Raw genomic sequence first — 20771 nt, 5'->3', positions numbered from 1 at the left:
CAATTGAGAATTTGTGGCTGGACTTGAAAACGGTTGTTCACTCATGATTCCCATGCAATCTGACACAGCTTGAGCAGTTTTGTAAAGGTGACTGGGGAAAAATTTGCAGTGTCCAGATGTGAAAAGACAATAGAGACCTCTCCACGCAGACTCAAGGCTGTAATTGCTGCCAAAGGTGTATCTATTAAATATTGACTTGAAGGGGGTGATTACTTATGCAATCAATTATTTTGTGTTTTATATCTGTAACTAATTTAGATTACTTTGTAGAAATCTGTTTTCACTTTGACACGAGAGTCTTTTTCTGTTGATCGGTGTCAAAATAAACAAATTAAATCCATTGTGATTTAATGTTATAAAACAATAAAACATGATAGCTTCTGGTGGGGGATGGGTGAATACTTTTCATTGACATTGTATATTGTCCCTTATGTGTAGGTGAATAGCAGAATCGGAGGGATGTTGAGGAGAATATGGAAGGCGAGAACTGTGGAATTAATGTAGGATTACTGTAAATAGGTTGCTGATAGTTAACGTGGATAGTGGGCCACAGGACCTGTTTTTGTCACTCCATAGGTAAAAGCTTTGTGGCTCATTCCTAAGTTGCAAAATCTAAGAGAAGCTCCACTGACAAAGTGCAAATCTTCTCATTTTTGATCAATGGTATTTGCACTCTCACTATCATTTGGACCATAGTGCTCAACTTCAACACATGTAAACATTCACAGAGCAGCACACTTTTCCTTACAAACGTTCTTCCATGAGCACCAATTCTCTTGGCTGGTGTCTTTCTTCAGTTTCTTTCTCAATTCTCATTTCATTGCCTTTTTGCAGGATTTTCTTGAGAGTTTCTGGCAACGTGATTTTGAAGAGGAACTTATCAAAGGCACTTGGAAAAGTAGTGGAAGCAGACCAGTCCATTACAAGCAAAGCCCTCCCCACCACTGAGTACATTTACATGGAGCACTACCACAAGAAAGCAACATCTATCATCAAGGACCCCCATCAGCCAGGCCATGCTCTCTTCACGCTGCTACCATCAGGAAATAGGTTCAGGACTTTCAGGTCCCAGGTTCAGGAACAATTATGTATTACTGTTCAACCGTCAGGATCCTGAACCAGCGTGGATAACTTCATTCACCACGACTCCGACCTGATTCTACGATCTACAAGCTCACTGTCAAGGACGCTTTACAACTCATGTTCTCAGTATTATTTTTATTTGCAGAGTTTGGACATTAGTGTCTGTCAGTCTCTGTTTATGTATAGTTTTTCATAAAATTCTATTATTTCTTTTTTCCTGTAAGTGTCTACAAGAAAATGAATCTCAAGGTTGGATATGGTAACATATCTATACTTAGATGATTAATTCACTTTGAACTTTGGGGTGTGTGACTGCAAACACAGTTTGGGTCAGATTTGCTCAGCAGCTAGTTATGAAGTGCTTTGCTTATGGCTGCAGGGTGGATGAGTTTAGCCTTTAGAATAATATTTATTTTGAACCTTTTGCATCATTCAGAACTGGTTCCTTACTGAATGGAGAACATCAAGCTTGATATTTGCCATTTAACATTTCACCAAAAACAAATGTAGGGTGTTAAACAATTGCTGATGTCATTTCTGTGATCTGCATACCAGAAAAACAGCACAAAGATGTCCAGATTCTTGTATCAGAAAATCTATACCATATTAATAACTTCCATTAACTCATCCAAATGTACAGAATTCAATACCATATTGCTAATTAGAATTTGCCTGCACAATGCTGCTTTTGTGTTGTGTGTAACAGACGTTTCCTGTCCATGATTTTAGTCTTTTAAAATGCACATTTCTGTTGGAGTTCTTGACACTTTATGGTCTTAGTCATGCCTTTTTGAATTGTTATGTTGTGTAACTCTAAACCAAAAACTAATTGAAAGAAACACCCAGGGAGACCGGGAGAATGTCTATGTTTCATTTCTTTACTTTAGTGAGCAATGCACTTATGATGTGGCAGAGTAATGATGTATAGCATTCACATACTGTTATACATAAAACCTGTAATTAATTATTTAAATAACACAGAATGCTTAATCAAAGAATATTTACAGTATTACTCAATATTAAAATATTAGATACACAACTCCAACTAAATATAGATATTGATCCATATATATAGATCTCAACTTACATAGATATATACAGTATCATGCAAAAGTTTGAGGCACATATAATATAGCTAGGGTACCTGAGTCTTTTGCACAGTACTCTTTTTGTCAACATGGAGTGGAGAGCACATTGGTAAATCTGGCGGGAGCAAAGGATGTTGGGAATGGCGAGGGTGGAGCGCTGCGGGAGGGATGTGGGTCAACTGATAGACAAGGAGTGATAGAGAAGGGGTGATGCGGGTGCAGACACACCCAGTCCTGAGACACCTGGCAAGGTTATTTGATTCCAAACAATTGGTTTATTGATAATTACAGAATATCTCCCTGATGTTTCCTGCTCTCTCTCCTCTCCTTTCCCCTTTTCTCAACCATGATTTCCCTCTTCTTGCCTCCTTCCCACTCTCACTTTGCAATAGAAACCAAAATCAGAATTAAGTTCATCATCACTCACATACATCAGGAAACTTGTTTATTTTTTGCAGCAGTACAGTGCAATACATAAAGTTACTACAGTACTGTGCAAAAGCCTTCAGCTTATAATACAGTATACTATATAACACCACAACTATATAGACATCCATAGCATAGTAATTTTTAAATTGTTCTATTCAGGCCTAAAGATTTAATTGCTATGGAAAATGTCTTACTCTTGTAGGGCTAATGTCTTTCTTGACAATGGAAGGGTCACTCTGCTTGGCAGGTGAGACTTGTGGCTGTGAAACAATCTCAGGTTCTGATGCCCCCTTTGTGGTGGTTGTAGGAGTTGACTCTGGAATGGCAGTAAGTGGTTCTGACAGTGTTGCAATCCCAAACACTAGACACTAGAATACTAAAGCACAATACAGGCCCTTTGGCCCTCGATGTTGTGCTGACCTACATATTCCTTAAAAAAATTACTAAACCCACACTACCCCGTAACCCTCGATTTTTCTTTCACCGATGTGCCTGTCCAAGAGGCTCTTAAACACCCCTAATGTTTTAGCTTCCACCACCATCCCTGGCAAGTCATTCCACACACCCACAACTCTCTGTGTAAAAAAACTTAACCCTGATGTCTCCCCTACACTTCCCTCCCTTAACTTTGTACATATGCCCTCAGGTGTTTGCTATTTGTGCCTTGGCTATCCACCCTATCTATGCCTCTCATAATCTTGTAGACCGCTATCAAGTCCCCTCTCATCCTTCTATGCTCCAAAGAGAAAAGTCCTAGCTCTGCTAACCTTGACTTGTTTTCCAATCCAGGCAACATCCTGGTAAATCTCCTCTGCACCCTCTCCATAGCTTCCTCATCCTTCGTATAATGAGGTGACCAGAACTGAACACAATACTCTGAGTGTGGTCTCACCAGAGATTTGTAGAGTTGCAACATGACCTCTCTACTCTTGAACTCAATCCCCTGAGTGCATGGCAAGCTCTTTGATCTGCTGTTCTATGCCAGGCCACCAGACAAAATATTTGAGCCAACACTTTCATTTTGACCATGCCTCGATGATCCACCTGTAGCTCCTCCAACACCTTAGCTCTCAGCTTGGAAAGTACAGTAGCTATCAATCCCCACATAAAACAACCTCTGTCAAGGGCAAGTTCATCCTGGCTCTGGTAAAAATAGGGGAAACAGGTACTTCTGCTGCACATTCCAGCCATTCTGAGTTGCCATGTAGACTTAAGACAATGTGGCATCTTTTCTGGTTTCCCTTTGGATAATCTCTGCCATAATAGGGACACTTCCAATTTGCAATAGGCAGAATATGTTAAGTACACTTTCCAGTTATTTCCTGTTCTAAGAGTAAACAGAAATCATCAGTATTTCTATGATTAGTTGTCCTCTTGAGTTTTATTGTACTTGTAACATCCAAGAAACAACCTCTCTGCTTCCTGCTGCTGCTGTTAGTGGAACACCCTCCTGTAATTTGAAAATGGACACTAGTGGTTGATGATCAGTAATGATCATAGATTTTGTCCCATACAAGTACTGGATGAAATGTTCTACACCCCAAGCCAGACTCAAGCCCTCTCTGTCAATCTATGTATAATTTTTCTCTGCAGTGGTAAGGGAACGTAATGAAAAATCCATGATGATAAGCAAGTTTTCATGCTAAATGAGTTTGTTGAACTCATGTTCCCCTGACCTTGAACACCTACCGGTCAACTGAAGTCTGGTTTGTTTACCTAGCTAGGGAGTTCATAACCCTGACTGCAGTTTACATACAATCAGCAGCTGACTATAATCAAGCTATTGTGATACTGCATGAGGCCATCTCCAAGCAAGAAACAGTCCACCCCAACACATTTCATAGCATAGTTAGAGGCTTCACCCTGGCTTGTTTGAAAAATCCTGCCTAATTGCCATCAGCAAATATCCTGTAGCATCAGAGGTTCCAACACACTAAACCACTGTTGTACTAACATAAGGAATGCATTCCGTCCCATATCCAGACCGTATTTCAGTAAATTGGATCACTTGGGTGCCATTCCCCTGCCTGCATGCAGGCAAAGGCTAAAGAGTAGAGCTCCAGAGATTAGCCCAACAAAGAGATGATCGGAGAGGCAGAGGACAGCTACAGGATTGATTCACATAAATGGACTGGGCCGTGTTCAAGGATTCATCTGTCAGTCTGACTGAATACACTATGGTTGTAACTAACTTTATTAGAACAGTTGAAGATGACTGTGTTCCCACAAGATCATTCAGACCCTTCACCAATGAAAAGCTCTGGATGAACCATGGGATCCAAATCTACTGAGAGCCAGGTAACAGGCATTCAAGTCTGGTGACCAAAAAAGTTACAAAAGGTCCAGGTACGATCTCTGTTAAGCCATCTCATGGGTGAAGTGGAAATTCTGGACTAAACTTGAGTAGATGAAGGATGCTTGATGGTTGTGACAGGGCTTCAATGCTCTCACCCCTTATAAAGTTAAATGAAGCAACAAAGGCAACAGCAGGGCTTCACTTCCAGATGAGCTGAATACCCTCTATGCTCATTTTACCCATCAAAACATGGAGGAACCATCATGAAATCCCACCTCCCCTGATAATCTGAAGCCAATGTGCAAGCAGCTTTCAGGAGGATGAATCTTTGAAAAGCATCCGGCCCAGGTGGGGTATCTGGCCAAGTACTAAAGACCTTTGCTGATCAATTGGCTGGTGTGTTCACTGACATCTTTAACCTCTCGCTTAGGAGGTATGTGGTACCTATCTCATTCAAGCAGGCTTCAATTATACTGGCGCCCAAGAAAAGCATGGTGACTTGCCTCAATGACTATTATCTAGTCGCACCTACATCCACAGTGATGATGTGTTTTGAGAGGTTGACGATAAAACATCTCAACTCCTGTCTGAGAACTGACTTAGATCCGCTCCAATTTGTCAACTGGAGCAACAGCTCCACCGCAGATTCTATCTCATTGGCTCTTCAATCAATTCTGGAACATCTGGACAGCAAAGGTGTATACATCAGGATGTTCTTTATTGACTGCAGCTCAGCATTCAATACTATCATCCCCTCAAATCAAATCAATAAGCTCAAAAACCTGGCCGCAATACCTCCTTGTGCAATTGGATCCTGGATTTCCTCACTTGCCGACCCCAGACAGTTTGGATTGGCAACAACATCTCCTCCACAATCTCCTTCAGCCCAAGGCTGTGTGCTTAGCCCCCTGCTCTATATGCTTTACACGTATTCCTGTGTGGCTAAACACAGCTGCAATGCCATACTCAAGTTTGTTGATGACACCACTGTTGTAGGCTGAGTCAAAGGTGGTGGTTAATCAGCATATAGGAGGGAGATTGAAAATCCGGCTGAGTGGTGTCATAACAACGACAACTCCACGTCAGCAAGACCAAAGAGCTGAATATTGACTTCAGGAGAAGGAGACCAGAAGTCCATGAGCTAGTCCTCATTGGACGACCAAAGATGGAGAGGGTCAACAACTTTAAATTCCTCAATGTTATTATTTCTGAGGACCTATCCTGGGCCCAGAACGTACATGCAATTATGAAGAAAGCACAGCAGTGCCTCTACTTCCTTACAAGTTTGCGGAGATTTGGCATAATATCTGAGGAGCCATGGGATCCAAGGGGACATTGCTTTGTTTATCCAGAATTCGCTTGCCCACAGATGGCAAAGAATGGTTTTAGACGGGTCATAATCTGCATGGAGATCAGTGACCAGTGGTGTGCCTCAGGGATCTGTTCTTGGACCTATATTCTTCATGATTTTTATGAATGACCTGGATAAGGAAGTGGAGGGATGGGTAAGTAAATTTGCTGATGACACAAAAGTTGGGGGTATTGTGGATAGTATGGAGGGTTGTCAAAGGTTACAGCGGGACATTGATAGGATGCAAAACTGGTCTGTGAAGTGGCAGATGGAGTTCCACCCAGATAAGTGTGAGGTGGTTCATTCTGGTAGGTCAAATATGACGGCAGAATATAGTATTACTGGTAAGACTCTTGGCAGTGTGGAGGATCAGAGGGATCGTGGGGTCCGAGTCCAAAGGACATTCAAAGCTGTTGCACAGATTGACACTGTGGATAAGAAGGCATATGGTTAATCGACCTTCATCAATCGTGGAATTGAGTTTAGGAGCCGAGAGGTAATGTTGTAGCTATACAAGATCCTGGTCAGACCCCAGCTGGAGTACTGTGCTCAGTTCTGGTCGCCTCACTACAGGATGGATGTGGAAACCATAGAAAGGGTGCAGAGGAGACTTACAAGGATGTTGCCTGGATTGGGGAGCATGCCTTATGAGAATAGGTTGAGTGAACTCGGCCTTTTCTCCTTGGAGGCTTTTTCCTAGGGCTGAAATGGCTAGCACAAGAGGGCACAGTTTTAAGGTGCTTGGAAGTAGGTACAGAGGAGATGTCAGGGGTAAGTTTCTTTACGCAGAGAGAGATGAGTGCATGGAATGGGCTGCCAGTGACAGTGGTGAAAGCGGATGTGACAGGGTCTTTTAAGAGACTCCTGGACAGGTACATAGAGCTTTGAAAAATAGAGGGCTATGGGTAACCCTAGGTAATTTCTAAGGTAAAGACATGTTCGGCACAACATTGTGGGCCAAAGGGCCTGTATTGTGCAGTGGGTTTTCTATGTTTCTATGTTACTTTGAATTTTGATCTCATGTAATTATCAGACTTTTCTTCAACTAATCTGTCCTTATTTTTTAAAACTGCAACTTGTCTTTTAAATCTTTATCTCTTCCCAGTACAGTCCATCTGTTTTTCTCTCCCTGACATGCTCCTTGTATGTGTCTTACTTGGTTGCATTTTCTCCAAGTTTCGCTTTTAAATCTGCATTCGGGTGGTGTACGTACAGTGCCTATAAAAAGTGTTCCTCCCCCTTGGATGTTTTCATGTTTTATTTTTTTACAACATTAACTCAAAGGATTTAATTAAGCTTTTTGACACTGATTGACAGAAAAGACTCTTTGTGTCAAAGTGAAAACAGATCTCTACAAATTGCTCTAAATTAATTACAAATATAAAACACAAAATAATTGATTGCATAAGTATTTACTCCCTTCAAGTTATTATTTAGTAGATGTACCTTTGCCAGCAATTACAGCCTTCAGGTTTTGTGTAAAGGTCTCTATCAGCTTTGCACCTGTGGACACTGCAGGTTTTCCCCATTCTTCTTCACAAAACTGCTCAATCTCTGTCAGATTGCTTGGGAATCGTGAGTGAACAGCCTTTTTCAAGTCCAGTCACAGATTCTCAATTGGATTGAGGTCTGGACTCTGCCTTGGCTACCCCAGGACATTAATTTTGTTGGTTTTAAGCCATTGCCGTGTAGCTTTGGCTTTATGCTTGGGGTCATTGTCTTGCTGGAAAACAAATCTTGTCCCAAGTTGAGGCTCCTCTGCCTGCTCCAAGATTTCCCTATATTTTGCTGCATTCATTTTACCCTCTACCTTCACAAGCCTTCCAGGGCCTGCTGCAGTGAAGCATCCCCACAGCAAGATTCAGCCACCACCATGCTTCTCGGTAGGGATGGCGTGTTTTTGATTCTATGCGGTGTTTGGCTTACACTAAACATAGCATTTAGTCTGATGGCCAGAAAGCTCAATTTTGGTTTCATCAAGCCACATGACCTTCTTCCAGTTGGTTTCAGTGTCTCTCACATGCCTTCTGACAAACTCTAGCTGAGATTTCATGCGTTGTTTTTTTTTAACAGTGGCTTTCTCTTTGCCACTCTCCCATAAAGCTGCACAGATGAAGCACCCCGGCAACAGTTGTTGTATGCGCAGTCTCTCTCATCTCAGCCACAGAGGCTTGAAACTCCTCTAGAGTTGTCATAGATCTCTTGGTAGCCTCCATCACTAGTCCCCTTCTTGCACGGTCACTCAGTTTTTAGGACGGCCTGCTCTAGGCAGATTTACAGCTGTGCCATATTCTTTCCATTACTTGGTAATTGACTTAACTGTACTCCAAGAGATATTCAGTTACTTGGAAATTTTCTTGTATCCATCTCCTGACTTTTTCAAAGCTCATTTCGGCTGTTATAGTTGAAGTAATCAAATTTCTAAGCAAACTGTGTACTCTTCCACCCAATGCTCTCAGCAAAACTGGCACTCACTTCTCATCTGCTATTCCATTTGTTTTAAAATACTGCTCAATTTCCTCAGTGTACAATATCCAGTTATCTCCTGTGCAATTGAATGTGTCTACATATCTTTCCACTGTAGCCAGCCATTTCTGCTTTTTTTAAAAATTTATGATTATTATCACCTGGTACTCACAGTTTGTGAGTCCACCGTGAATGTATCCATTCTCTGCCTCTTTTTAAAACTTGAAAGTCTCTATCACTTCCCAAAGAAGCATGTGCTGCGCTTTTTTAAAACTCAAACATTTCGCTGTGTTTTTTTAAACTCAGAATGTCTCACTGCGCTTCAAAATGTAGGTAGTTGTCTCAGGTTCATTTAAGATTTGCTCATCACCACTATTACGTTTTGTAACTCTAAAACATAGAACTAATTGAATGGTAAACACAGGGAGACTAGGAGAACTGCATGTTTCATTTCTTTACTTTAGCAAAGCTTGTGATTATGACGTGGTCGCATAATGACAACAGTATGCCATTCACATACTTTTACATATAACACAATTATTTTTTAAAAAATCAAACAATATGTTCATCATATTACACAAATATTAAATATACAACAGGTCTGATGATGCCAAAACTATTTGCTTTGAAGATGTCCCATCACAATTCTTTGGAAATTTCTTTTCAATTATGTATACTGTTTTACTGATAGCAAGTAGAGTCAAATTCCCACCAGATTACCGAATTCAAGGATCCATGCATTTTTCTGAGAATTAATTTGCACCAGTTGAATTTCAAAGCTAATAATGGTGTACCCCTCAACACGGGTTTTCACTATCAGCAGCTGAAACCAACTGTCCTTTTGCAACTTTTAAAACTTTGTATTACTTGTTTTTAAAACTTGAAAAATGTCATTACTCCCATTCTCATTTTCCTTAGATACAAAAGCATGAATGAGATATAAAGCTCAGTGTAACCTTTTGCAATATGCCTGTACTACTTGACACTGCTGCTAGTAATGTAGCAACCTCAAAGTTGGTTCACTTCTGACAACTACATTTCATTACGGAAAATCTTGCATAGGCAGCTAGCATGTAATCACAACCTAGAGCACCAGTATTTTGATACAATATTATAATGCATTATTTGACTACTTTTATGCAACAAAATTGGAGAAGGCCAATGCACAAGTGTCCTTTGAATATGTCAACTTTAGAACAAAACTGCTGAGAAACATAGAAAGAATTATACAGATATAACGTGTCATATCTTCATGTCCAGTATTTGGTAGTTCTGGTCCTGTTCATTTTTTCTATGACTGGAAAACACTGCTGAACATAAAGAACACTAAAATCTACAAGTCTTACTTGCTAGTGTGTTGATTAATGAAGATTCTGCACAATTACGAATTAACACAGAGTGCGGGCCCTCACTCCGTGCCACTGTCCACTACAGCCACTTGGGGAAACAGCCATCGGAAACAATGCACTCGAACACAGAATTGCGGGAAGTGCACCAGTACTCAAGCAAGACTCAAAGCAGATCACTGTAGGCCTGTGCTCACAATGATTCTCCTTGCTAACGTTCAATCACTAGATTACCTGCTTCTGCGTCTGGACCAGCGGGAGATGTGAAACAGCTGCTCACTTGTCCTGACAGAAACGTGGCACCGAGACACCAATCCAGATTCAGCCATCCAGCTGGAAGGCCTAATTTCCTTTCAGGTGGACAGAAATACTGCAAACTCCAGCAAGACTTGCGGAGGAGATCTGTGTGCCTACATCAACAAGAACTGACGTGTTGTGAGAATGGCACGATATTAACAGTCCACTGCTGACTGCAGATATAGGGTTTTTAACGGTGAAGTGCAGGCCCTTATACTTTCTGAGGGTGTTCACTGCCATTGTGATCATTCTGCCAACGCACCCCCCCACCCCTCGTGCTAGTGCTGGGGAAGTGCTGCAGGAGCTCGTTGGTGCCACCTGCAACCTTGAAACCACTCACCCTGTTGATATCTTCATTATTGCTGGTGACTTCAATCATGCCAACTGAAAAAACAGTCATGCCAAAGCTCTAACACCATGTAAACTTCACAACCAGAGGAACAAATATATTACACCTGACTCTTTCTACCAACATTAGTGGCACCCACAAGGTATCCCTTGCCCTCACCTCCGGTACTGAGACCACATATTCAGGCACATAAACTGTTGTGGTAGCTAATAGTGTTATTCCTATATCACTTAGTTAGCCAGTCCCAGAAGGGAGGAAATCACAGACTACACAAGCAGGGTTATCAATAATGTTCAGTTGAATATCCTGCAAGATCTGAGCCATTATTATTATAATATTACATGGTAAGGTATTTCCCTTTTTTTCTTCTCTTTTTTTAACCAACCAGCTCATTTTGGTAGTGGGGGTAGATTCTTTCTTAATAAAATACAATTATTTTATTTTATTTTATTTCATTTCATAATTCAATCTTTTCTTTCTACATGATTGATTTGGAATATGGGATACTGTGATCATATTACTGTGATTTAAATGTAATGTAATTTGTATTACTTGTAACCTTATGAATTTTGTATTTGTATTTATGCAATTTATATAATATTAATAAAAATATTGAAAGAGAATATCCTCAATGTTGGACTCCTGGTGTGCTCTGCTCTATCCCTCACATTGAACACAAGACATGGTGTTATATCTGGGTGATTATTGATGAATTCAGGCTACAAACCAAAGGAGATCCCTGACAAGAAAGAATTTACAGTAAGGCTGTTCTTGTTTGCATACATTCTTGAAACATATCCAGCTATTTATCAACCTAAACTGCCTATGCTAGTTTGCTAACAGAGCTGAGAACTGGCCAGGGTTTCTAGGCAACGCCTTCAAGCTACACCCAAAAGTATCTGAGATTCAAATAGACAAGGCTGGCGTACTGCAGTTCAGTTGCAAAATGAAGAAATAATGTTCAAAATGGACACAAGGGAAGATGTCACAGCCATCCCCAAATGCCTGTTCATAAAACTGGTGAAGAAAACAGGCATCATGCTAAACCTAACAAAGAAAGTGCTCATGGAGCCAGGGAAACAGGGCATCCATTGTGAAAGGAATATTTACTACTTCCAGCCGTAAAGATGAAAAACAGTTAAAAGAGAATGTCTATGGTTTTCAGAATCCCTTCTCACCACTACTGGGACAATGTGACATCAAAAATCTGAACCTCATTGCAAGGTTAGGATTGCTAAACAATGTTCAGTGGCAGGAGAAGTACTCAGAGTTGTTCACAGACATGGGGTACTGAAAGAAGAGTATCTTAGCCAACTGAGGCCAGGAATGATGCCTTACTCTCTGACCACAGCGTTGCGTAGACCAGTCCCATTGATGAACAAAGTCAAAGCTGAACTTGAGATAATGGAGGTGCTTGACATCATAACTGGAGTGAATGGACCTACCTACTGGTGTGCGGACATCGTTCCTGTTCCCAAACCAGATGGCACAGTAAGGATCTGTTTTCATCCAACAAAATTGAAAGATGCAGTGAGGCAGGAGAAGTTTATTCTGCCCTCTGTTGAGTACACATTGGGTATGCTGGGTGGAGCAAAGTTCCTCAACAAACTGGATGCAAACTTAGGGTTCTAGCAGATCCGTTTTGCTCCTGAGTCACAGAAGCTCACAACCTTTATCACACCATGGAGACACTATGCCTTCAAGAGACTCTCTTTTGGCATTTCATCAGCCCCTAAACACTTTCAGATGAGGATGAACCAAATTTTGGAGGGACTGAAATTAGTAGTCAGAAAGTTCTATTTTAACTTCATCAGTACACAGGACTTGTTTGCAAAATGTGTCAGGCTTGTTTAGATGTTCCTTTGAACCTTTTGAATAGAACTTTTTGGCCGTAATGAGCAAAGATATACTTGGAGAAAAAAGGGTGCAGAATTTCATGAAAAGAACCCCTCTCCAACTGTTTAGCACGGGGGCGGATCGATAATGCTTTAGGATTGTGTTGCAGCCAGTGGCATGGGGAACATTTCACTGGTAGAGTGAAGAATGAATTCAATTAAATACCAGCAAATTCTGGAAGTAAACATCACACCGTCTGTAAAAAAGCTGAAGATGAAAAGAGGATGGCTTCTACAACAAGATAATGATCCTAAACACACCACAAAATCCACAATGGACTACCTCAAGAGGCGCAAGCTGAAGGTTTTGCCATGGCCCTCACAGTCCCCTGACCTAAACATGATAGAAAATCTGTGGATAGACCTCAAGAGAGCAGTGCATGCAAGACGGCCCAAGAATCTCACAGAACTAAAAGCCTTTTGCAAGGAAGAATGGGCGAAAATCCCCCAAACAAGAATGGAAAGACTCTTAGCTGGCTACAAAAAGCATTTACAAGCTGTGATACTTGCCAAAGGGGGTGTTACTAAGTACTGCCATGCAGGGTGCCCAAACTTTTGCTTCGGGCCCTTGTCCTCTTTTGTTATTTTGAAACTGTAAAAGATGTAAATAAAAAAGTTTCCTTGCTTAAAATATTAAAGAAATGTGTCATCTTTAACTTCATGCCTTTTGGAAATCAGTTCATCTTTTACTCGCTTAGCTATTCACGAACAGAAATTTTGACCAGGGTTCCCAAACTTTTGCATGCCACTGTAAGTAAAAGCACTGGTTGGGAAGTGTCTATCATATGGGCACCCGGTTGTACACCATAGAAACAGGCCCTTGGTTCTTCTGAATTATGCCTATCTACATGAATCACGGTTGTCTGGATCTGTGCCCTGCTTATTCAAGCTCCTCACAAGATGCACCTTGCTGTACGTGTTGCTACAGTACCCACCTTCACCTTCTCCTCTGGCAGCTCATACTCCTGTTAGTTTGAAAAATTTTACCCTTCAAGTCCCCTTTTTGGGGCAACTTGGTAACATAGCGATTAGCATAAAGCTGGTATTGCTTCAGTGACCTGGGTACAATTCCCGCCAGTCCTGTGACCGTGTGGGTTTCCTCCAGTTTCCTGCCACATCCCAAAGACATATTGTTCGCGGGATAATTGGTCCACACGGGTGTAATTGGGTGGTGCAGGCTCATTGCGCCAGAAGGGCTTGTTCCCATGCTGTATCTCCAAATAAAATAAAAATATATCTCCTCCCTCTCAGATTAAACTCAACCCTTTATTTTTAGACACACCTACCATAGGAAACAGTCACTGGCTGCTTACCCTTACTGTGCTTTTCATAATTTTACATACCTCAACAATGTCAACTTTCAGCCTCCCTCATTCCAGGAAAAACAACCTAGCCTATCGAATCCCTAACAACTTAATCCCTCCAATCAAGGCAACAGTCTTGTCAATCTTTCCTGTCTCCAATCTCTCTTATTCATGTCCTTCCTATAGTGTGATGACCAGAACAACACACAATACTCCATGTGCAGCCAAACCATCGTTTTGAGCACAATGGCCATTTTGCACTTCTGGTTCAAGTCAGCTCAACTCCCCTTCCCATTATCACACTTACCTTTCTGTTAGCCTCCTCCACTGCTAAAGTGAGGCCAAGCATAGATTAGCAGAACAACACCTCATACTTGCCTTGGTAACTTACAATCCAATGGTATTAACATTTGGATTTTCCAATTTCAGCTAACTCCTACACTCTGCGTTCATTTCCTACTCCATCCAGTCCACTCAGCTTTGCTTTCCTTTTGTTCAGTTTTACACACACACATATACACAAACACACAGGTCCAGCTGCCCATCATTCCCTCCTCATGGGGTTCCACCTATCAGTCCCCAGTCTACACTTTTCTTTTACTACTATATAGTGGCAGTCTTCCCTCCTCTACCCACTCAGCATTCCCGTCCTGATGCAGGGACTCAACCTGAAATGCTGACACATCCATTTTAGCTCCACAGATGTTCCTTGCCCTGCTGAGCTCTACCAGCAGTTTAGAATTGATTGTCTGCTGCTCAGGTGAAAAGCAACAGACAGTGTGAATATGTTTATTCACACAGCAATCTGGTTTCTGATACATTCAGCAGGATGGTAAGTTTCACACGTAAATCATAACCACCTTTGCAACAGATAGGACTCTCATTCTCTTAGATGTATCACCACCATCAGACAACCTTATTGGTCGATGCTATTATATGAAGATTCATATGATTATTTAATTCAGAGACAGTCTGCTTTACCTTTTTCTAAATCCCATATTCCTGTATGGAGAATACTAGCTTTCTGCCAGTACAGAAATATTCTGTATCCCAAATATGAGTTACTTGTGACTGCACTTGACAAATCCAATCACAGATATTTTAAAATAACATGGTTTCCTTGCTCTTGGCTCCTAAAAATCTCAGAGGTTTCCAGTTACTAGCTGGATTATTAACTGAAATTGTAGCTTGATCATTTGCCATCCTTAATTGATTATGGAATATGTGGCAGGAGCAGCATAGAGTAAATTACTCTTTAGCTCTAAAACAATCTTCAGCAGGCAATTACTTACATGCGAGTCCACTTTTTCTTCGGTCCAGCTCCCAAACCCATTTGAAGAGACTTAAAAATTACAGATAAAGCCAAATGAATGAAAACGCCAGAAATAAAACCTAATTATAAACTCCAACAAGATCTTACTAAAAATTAATTGTGCACAATGATCTGCATTAACTATATCAATGAAAATATTAAATCACTTCTCCCAGTGCATACTTAGTCTGTTAATTCTGTTAAAGCTTTGAACTGTAACTTTTGTAGTCAATTTTGATCACTAAACTTACAAAGCATGTCAAAGCCTGTGATATGATGCATAAAATATCTACAAGGATAAAGCATGGGGTAAGTAACTTCAGTTATATGAAAAGCTTGCAGAATATGAGTGCAATGTATGTTAATCTGTGATGTATGCACACCTGTGTAGCTTTAGCTGCAGACAGTAAAATAAACAAGATGCATGTACTGTGGCAATTCCTCATGCCTTTTCATGATTCATTAGATTCATAGCACTTTACACTATCATCCACACATGGATTACAGATGGATGCACTGTGGAATTTAAATTCACTTAATAATCTGGAAATTGGAATAACAATAATGACTACCACAAAAACCACTAAACTGTTGCAAATATCCAATTGGTTTACTAATGTTGTTCAGGGAAGGAAATTTGCTATCATTACCCAATCTGGTCTATACGTGATTCCAGACCTTTGGCAAAGCAGTTGACTATGAAATAGCCTATGAAGACATGCTGTTAGGCAGCAATTCATTGTTTCTCCCTATTTGGCAGCAAATACAGTGTTTGACATTGAACTACACTTAGAAGTACTGAAAGAAGCAAGGGCACTGAATGTGTTCCAGTTGGGAGACTTCAATGTAAATCACCAGGAGTGAATTGGTATCACAAGCACCTGCTGAATCCTGAAGGACAAAGTTGCCAGATAAAGTCTGAAAGTAGTGAGCGAACCATCACAGATAATTAGTGATAAACTACTCATACTGCAAACCTCAAATAAAACCTGATGAATGCTGGAAAGACACAACAGGTCAACAAGCATCTGTGGAAAAACGCTGCCTAAGCTGTGGAATGTTTCCAGCAGTTTTTGTTTTTATAAAACTAAAGGACAGCCCTACTTTATATATCATAGTTATTCTATCTGTGCAGAGATACATTTTCAATGCCAAGAAGCCACTCTGTCATGCTTTGAGACACTAGTATTGTCCTAAATGTGCTAGAACATGTGAACAATCGACAGCAACAGGAATGAAGTACACTGCCAAGATCTTTAATTTCATGGCCTAGCATCGCTCTGAAGCAAAATGGCATACTGGAATTAACTCCAGGCATACATAAAATGATAAGGTTCCAACCCAATGACGCTGGAGCACAGGACTAGATGCTCAATAAACAACACCATCATTCAATGGATACACTTAAAAGATGTAACCCAATGAATCAGTTTGAAGCTCTGCCATCACCCTATGTGAAGTTGTAAAAGGTAGAAGACAATGAAGCAAGTTCTGGGCGGAGGAGGCTTGAAATGAGAGGGCTAAAGACAAGGTGGAAGGATTCACAATCATGTTTGGCCAGAGTATGAAATAGATAATTCTCTTCAGCTCCTTCCTGAGATCCCCACTATCAAAGAAGCCAGCCCATTTGATTCAACCTAAATGCTATAAAGAAGCAAGTTAGGTTATATGAAAGGCTCCAGGACCAGACAATATCCCAGCTGTAGTTCTGAAAACCTTCATTCCCAAAGTAGCAGTGGCTCCAGCTATTCCAAGCTATTCTAGTTCTTTTGCAACACTGACATTGACCTGACAATGCAGAAAACTGCTCTATCCTGTTTACAAAAGACAGAGCATATCCATTATGGCTATTTACCTCCTTTCAATTAAATCTTGATCATCAGTTAAGGGAGAAAAATCATAACTAGCAGTGATAAGCATTTTCACTTAGTGGTAACCTGCTCACTCATACCCAGTTTATTTTTCAAGGGCTACATTGATCCAACCGTATCAAAGCCTTGGTGAAGCAAAGATTAAGTACATGAATTCCACAGATGAAGGGAAAGTGACAGCCCTTTGACTACATGTGGCATCAAGTCACTCTGCTAAAACTGAGATTAGTACTTGCACAGATCCTCTGAACACATGTTGAACATATGTTGGGCCACCTCAATCTTTTCCTGTAGATTCATTGGTATTTAGAAATGAAAAATCAATCCCATCTCACCTGAACAAATACCACATATATACTGGTTATGTGAGCTATCAGGATTTTTTTTTTTTGCCTAAAGACCATTCTGTTCTCCAACTGGTGGTAAAATAAAGCATATTGGAATATGGTGACATGCTACCTGTCAGCCGAATTAAGGATTTCCTCTTATATTTCTCTTACTTTCAGCATTATTAGTAGTTTTAAGAAAAAGCTAGTTAAATGTCCAAATGATTGTATGAGAAACTAATTGATTATACTCTGGAATCAAATGCATTCTTTCAAATCTATTCATAAAATAACGCACCGTTCTTTTAATGTTCAGTTTGGTTTGTCTTTGTTGATTCTGTGTTTGTTTCTTCTGCTGGTTCGAAACTCTGCTCTGAAACATAATCCTGTAACAGTATAATAGGAATTAAAATAGTCAAGCAAGGTGTTTTGAAAATTAATACTCACTACCATGTTCATAACACATATTTAATGGTTATAGCTTGGCTATTTCAGAATTGACTTTAAATCCAACCGTACTCTGAGCTTGTTTTAGAAGAAGAAGCAAACAATATAAATTTCAGCTAAATTCCCTATGCCTTATGTACTTCTGTTGTCAATCACCTCTTCTTCCTATGACTGTGAATGATGTGGTTATGGGATATGAGGTGCAGTACCTTTGTTAGACCTTTTCCAACAGGCATGAGGTATTTGCCTGCATGGATAGGAATTCTGGGATACGTAACTCGGATACAAGGAGCAAATTTAATATTTATGGGTAAAAGAGAATGTCATACTGTGAGGAAGAATATTGAAAACAGATAGATACTTCACAGTTGTGAACAAATGCCCAGCTCATTGTATTGCCTTTTAGTTGTTACAGATTCAGAGATTTCCTTACATTTGAAGAGGGAGGGAGGACCCAGTTGTTGTGCTCTAAATGAAAATCAGTGATGGGTAGGAGGAATAAGAAAGTTGGAGCAAATGAAAACCAAACAAAAACATAGAACTTCAAAGGTAATAAATTGTTAATTGTTAATCAATCCTTGTACAAATAGCATACCATTTAACAGATCAAATGTTTCACATCATGACTGAAATCATGATTATTTGAAGATTAAGGTTTTGATTCATGCAACACTGGTGCCAGTACTGAGGAAATAAGAAGCCTTTTTTTTTTGCAATGATTTCCATGTAACTGGGCAGGAATCAATGTCCTTGTGAATCAGATATGTAAGATAATACCATAAGACCATAAGACAAAGGAGCAGAAGTCGGCCATTCGGCCCATCGAGTCTGCTCCGCCATTTTATCATGAGCTGATCCATTCTCCCATTTAGTCCCACTCCCCCGCCTTCTCACCATAACCTTTGATGCCCTGGCTACTTAGATACCTATCAATCTCTGCCTTAAGTACACCCAATGACTTGGCCTCCACTGCCGCCCGTGGCAACAAATTCCATAGATTCACCACCCTCTGACCAAAAAAATTTCTTCGCATTTCTGTTCTGAATGGGCGCCCTTCAATCCTTAAGTCATGCCCTCTCGTACCAGACTCCCCCATCATGGGAAACAACTTTGCCACATCCACTCTGTCCATGCCTAATACTTAGGTAGCAGATAGCTCAGGCAACATGGAAAAGTGAATTTCTAAAATAGTCAAGGATGCCGAATAAAATAATTGCCTAACAATAAATAAAATGTGACAGGAAGGGGCAGATGTTTAGAAATTCTAGTACAACCAAAAGAATGTGCTAGGTGTATGCAACAGTGAGCAGTAATGAAAGTTTCAGTCATAGGAACTACCATCCAATTAAAGTTGTTAGGAAAATGCTGTAATGAAAGAAGGACCTAATAATAAGGCACTTAGAAAACTAAGCATTCTTAGCTGTGCCTGTTTTTTCACTGGCTATGTGAAACAGTCTTTTTCCCAAACTTACTCTGGCACAACTCTCCAAATCTTTTTCCATTACATCATGATTACATAAGTACTGCTTTTTTCATCTGTGTGGAAATTGTCAATTTTATCAACTTTATTACTAACTTCCACCCTGTCCTCACGTTCACTTGGACTATTTCTGACATCTAACCCCCCTCCACCCCCGCTTTCTAGATCACCCTGTCTCCATCTCAGCAAACACTTAATTTACTATAAACCCTCTGTCTCCCAGAGTTACCAAAATATATCTTCTCCCACCCTGGTTCTTGTGAGGATGCAATCCCTTTCTCTCCGCCACATCTGTTCTTGAGGTGAGACTTTCAGTTCCAGAGTCATGGTCCAGTCCGTGAAGTCCGCATTCCGATTCACAGTCCAGTCCAATGATCCTTGCTCCAGGTTTTCCTGTCTACCCTGTTTCTGTTCCTGTTGAGCACTAATTGAGGCAGCTGATTCTCATTGGGCTGGCTGCATAAATACTTCCAGAGACCAGGGCGTGGCTGCTGGATTGTTCTCGTTATTACTCCTTGTTTCCTCCCCCTGCCTTCTGTTTCCTCATCTGAAGCCTTGCCTTGTCTTGCCGGTAACTTTCGCTTCGCCTCACCTGAATTTCTTGTCTCACCTTGCATTGCCTGAAGCCTTGCCTAGTCTTGCCGGTAAATCTCCCCTCACCTCACCTGAAGTCTTGCCTTGGAGCCACCCTGAACCTAGCTCCCTTCCTGTCCCTTGCCTCCGTCGGGTAAGCCAGGCCAAATTGCCATTACCCTGCGGTTGGTTTTGTCCCTCCTGTCCCTTGCCTCCATCGGGTAAGCCAGGCCATCTTGCCCGTTATCCTGCAGTTGGTTGTGTCCCTTCCTGTCCCTTGCCCCATCGGGTGGAGTACTGCGCCCTGCCCAGGAGGAGCTTCAAGACCCCAAGTCTCTAGCCTCGCCTCAAGCCAAGCTTCAAGACCCAAAGCCTCTAGCCTCGCCTCTAGCCTCTAGCCGAGCCTCGCCCCAAGCCAAGCTTCAAGACCCAAAGCTTCAAGTCTCTGCTCTCCAGCCTCGCCTCAAGTCTCTGCTCTCCAGCCTCGCCTCCAGTCTCTAGTCTCAAGCCTCGCCTCAAGTCTCTAGCTGAGCCTCACCCCAAGCCAAGCTTCAAGACCCAAAGCCTCAAGCCTCGCCTCAAGTCTCTAGTCTCAAGTCTCTGCTCTCCAGCCTCGCCTCAAGTCTGAGGACTCCAGCCTCGCCTCAAGTCTGAGGACTCCAGCCTCGTCCTGCCTGTCAGCCAAGTCACATCCTTGCCCAGTTCTGGGGTCCGAGCTAGAGGCAAGACCCAGGTTCTGGGTCCTTGTCCAGTCTCTGGCTCGGAGTCCAAGCCCAGGCTCCTAGCTCTCTTGTCCGGTCCTGTTCCAGGTTCCCGGTTTTCGTGTCCATGTCCTAGCCCTCACCCTGTATCCTAGTC

The 20771-nt window shown here is 41.3% G+C and overlaps 1 protein-coding gene across 2 annotated transcripts in view; it reads right to left on the bottom strand.

The window, feature by feature from the left end:
* The window catches only part of LOC140204540 (UAP56-interacting factor-like), an 82498-nt gene that overhangs the window by 38903 nt on the left and 22824 nt on the right, over positions 1–20771 (bottom strand). For both annotated transcript variants that reach the window (XM_072271251.1, XM_072271252.1), the window contains exons 5-6: positions 17712–17799; positions 15197–15246 (exon numbers count right to left, since the gene is read on the bottom strand). In XM_072271251.1, coding sequence (XP_072127352.1) covers positions 15197–15246; positions 17712–17799 — 138 coding nt within the window. The remainder of the gene's footprint in view (positions 1–15196; positions 15247–17711; positions 17800–20771) is intronic.

The sequence above is a fragment of the Mobula birostris genome, chromosome 10 (assembly GCF_030028105.1).
Source record: "Mobula birostris isolate sMobBir1 chromosome 10, sMobBir1.hap1, whole genome shotgun sequence".
NCBI classification, from domain to species: Eukaryota; Metazoa; Chordata; class Chondrichthyes; order Myliobatiformes; family Myliobatidae; genus Mobula; species Mobula birostris.
This window is presented reverse-complemented; position numbering and strand designations above follow the sequence as displayed.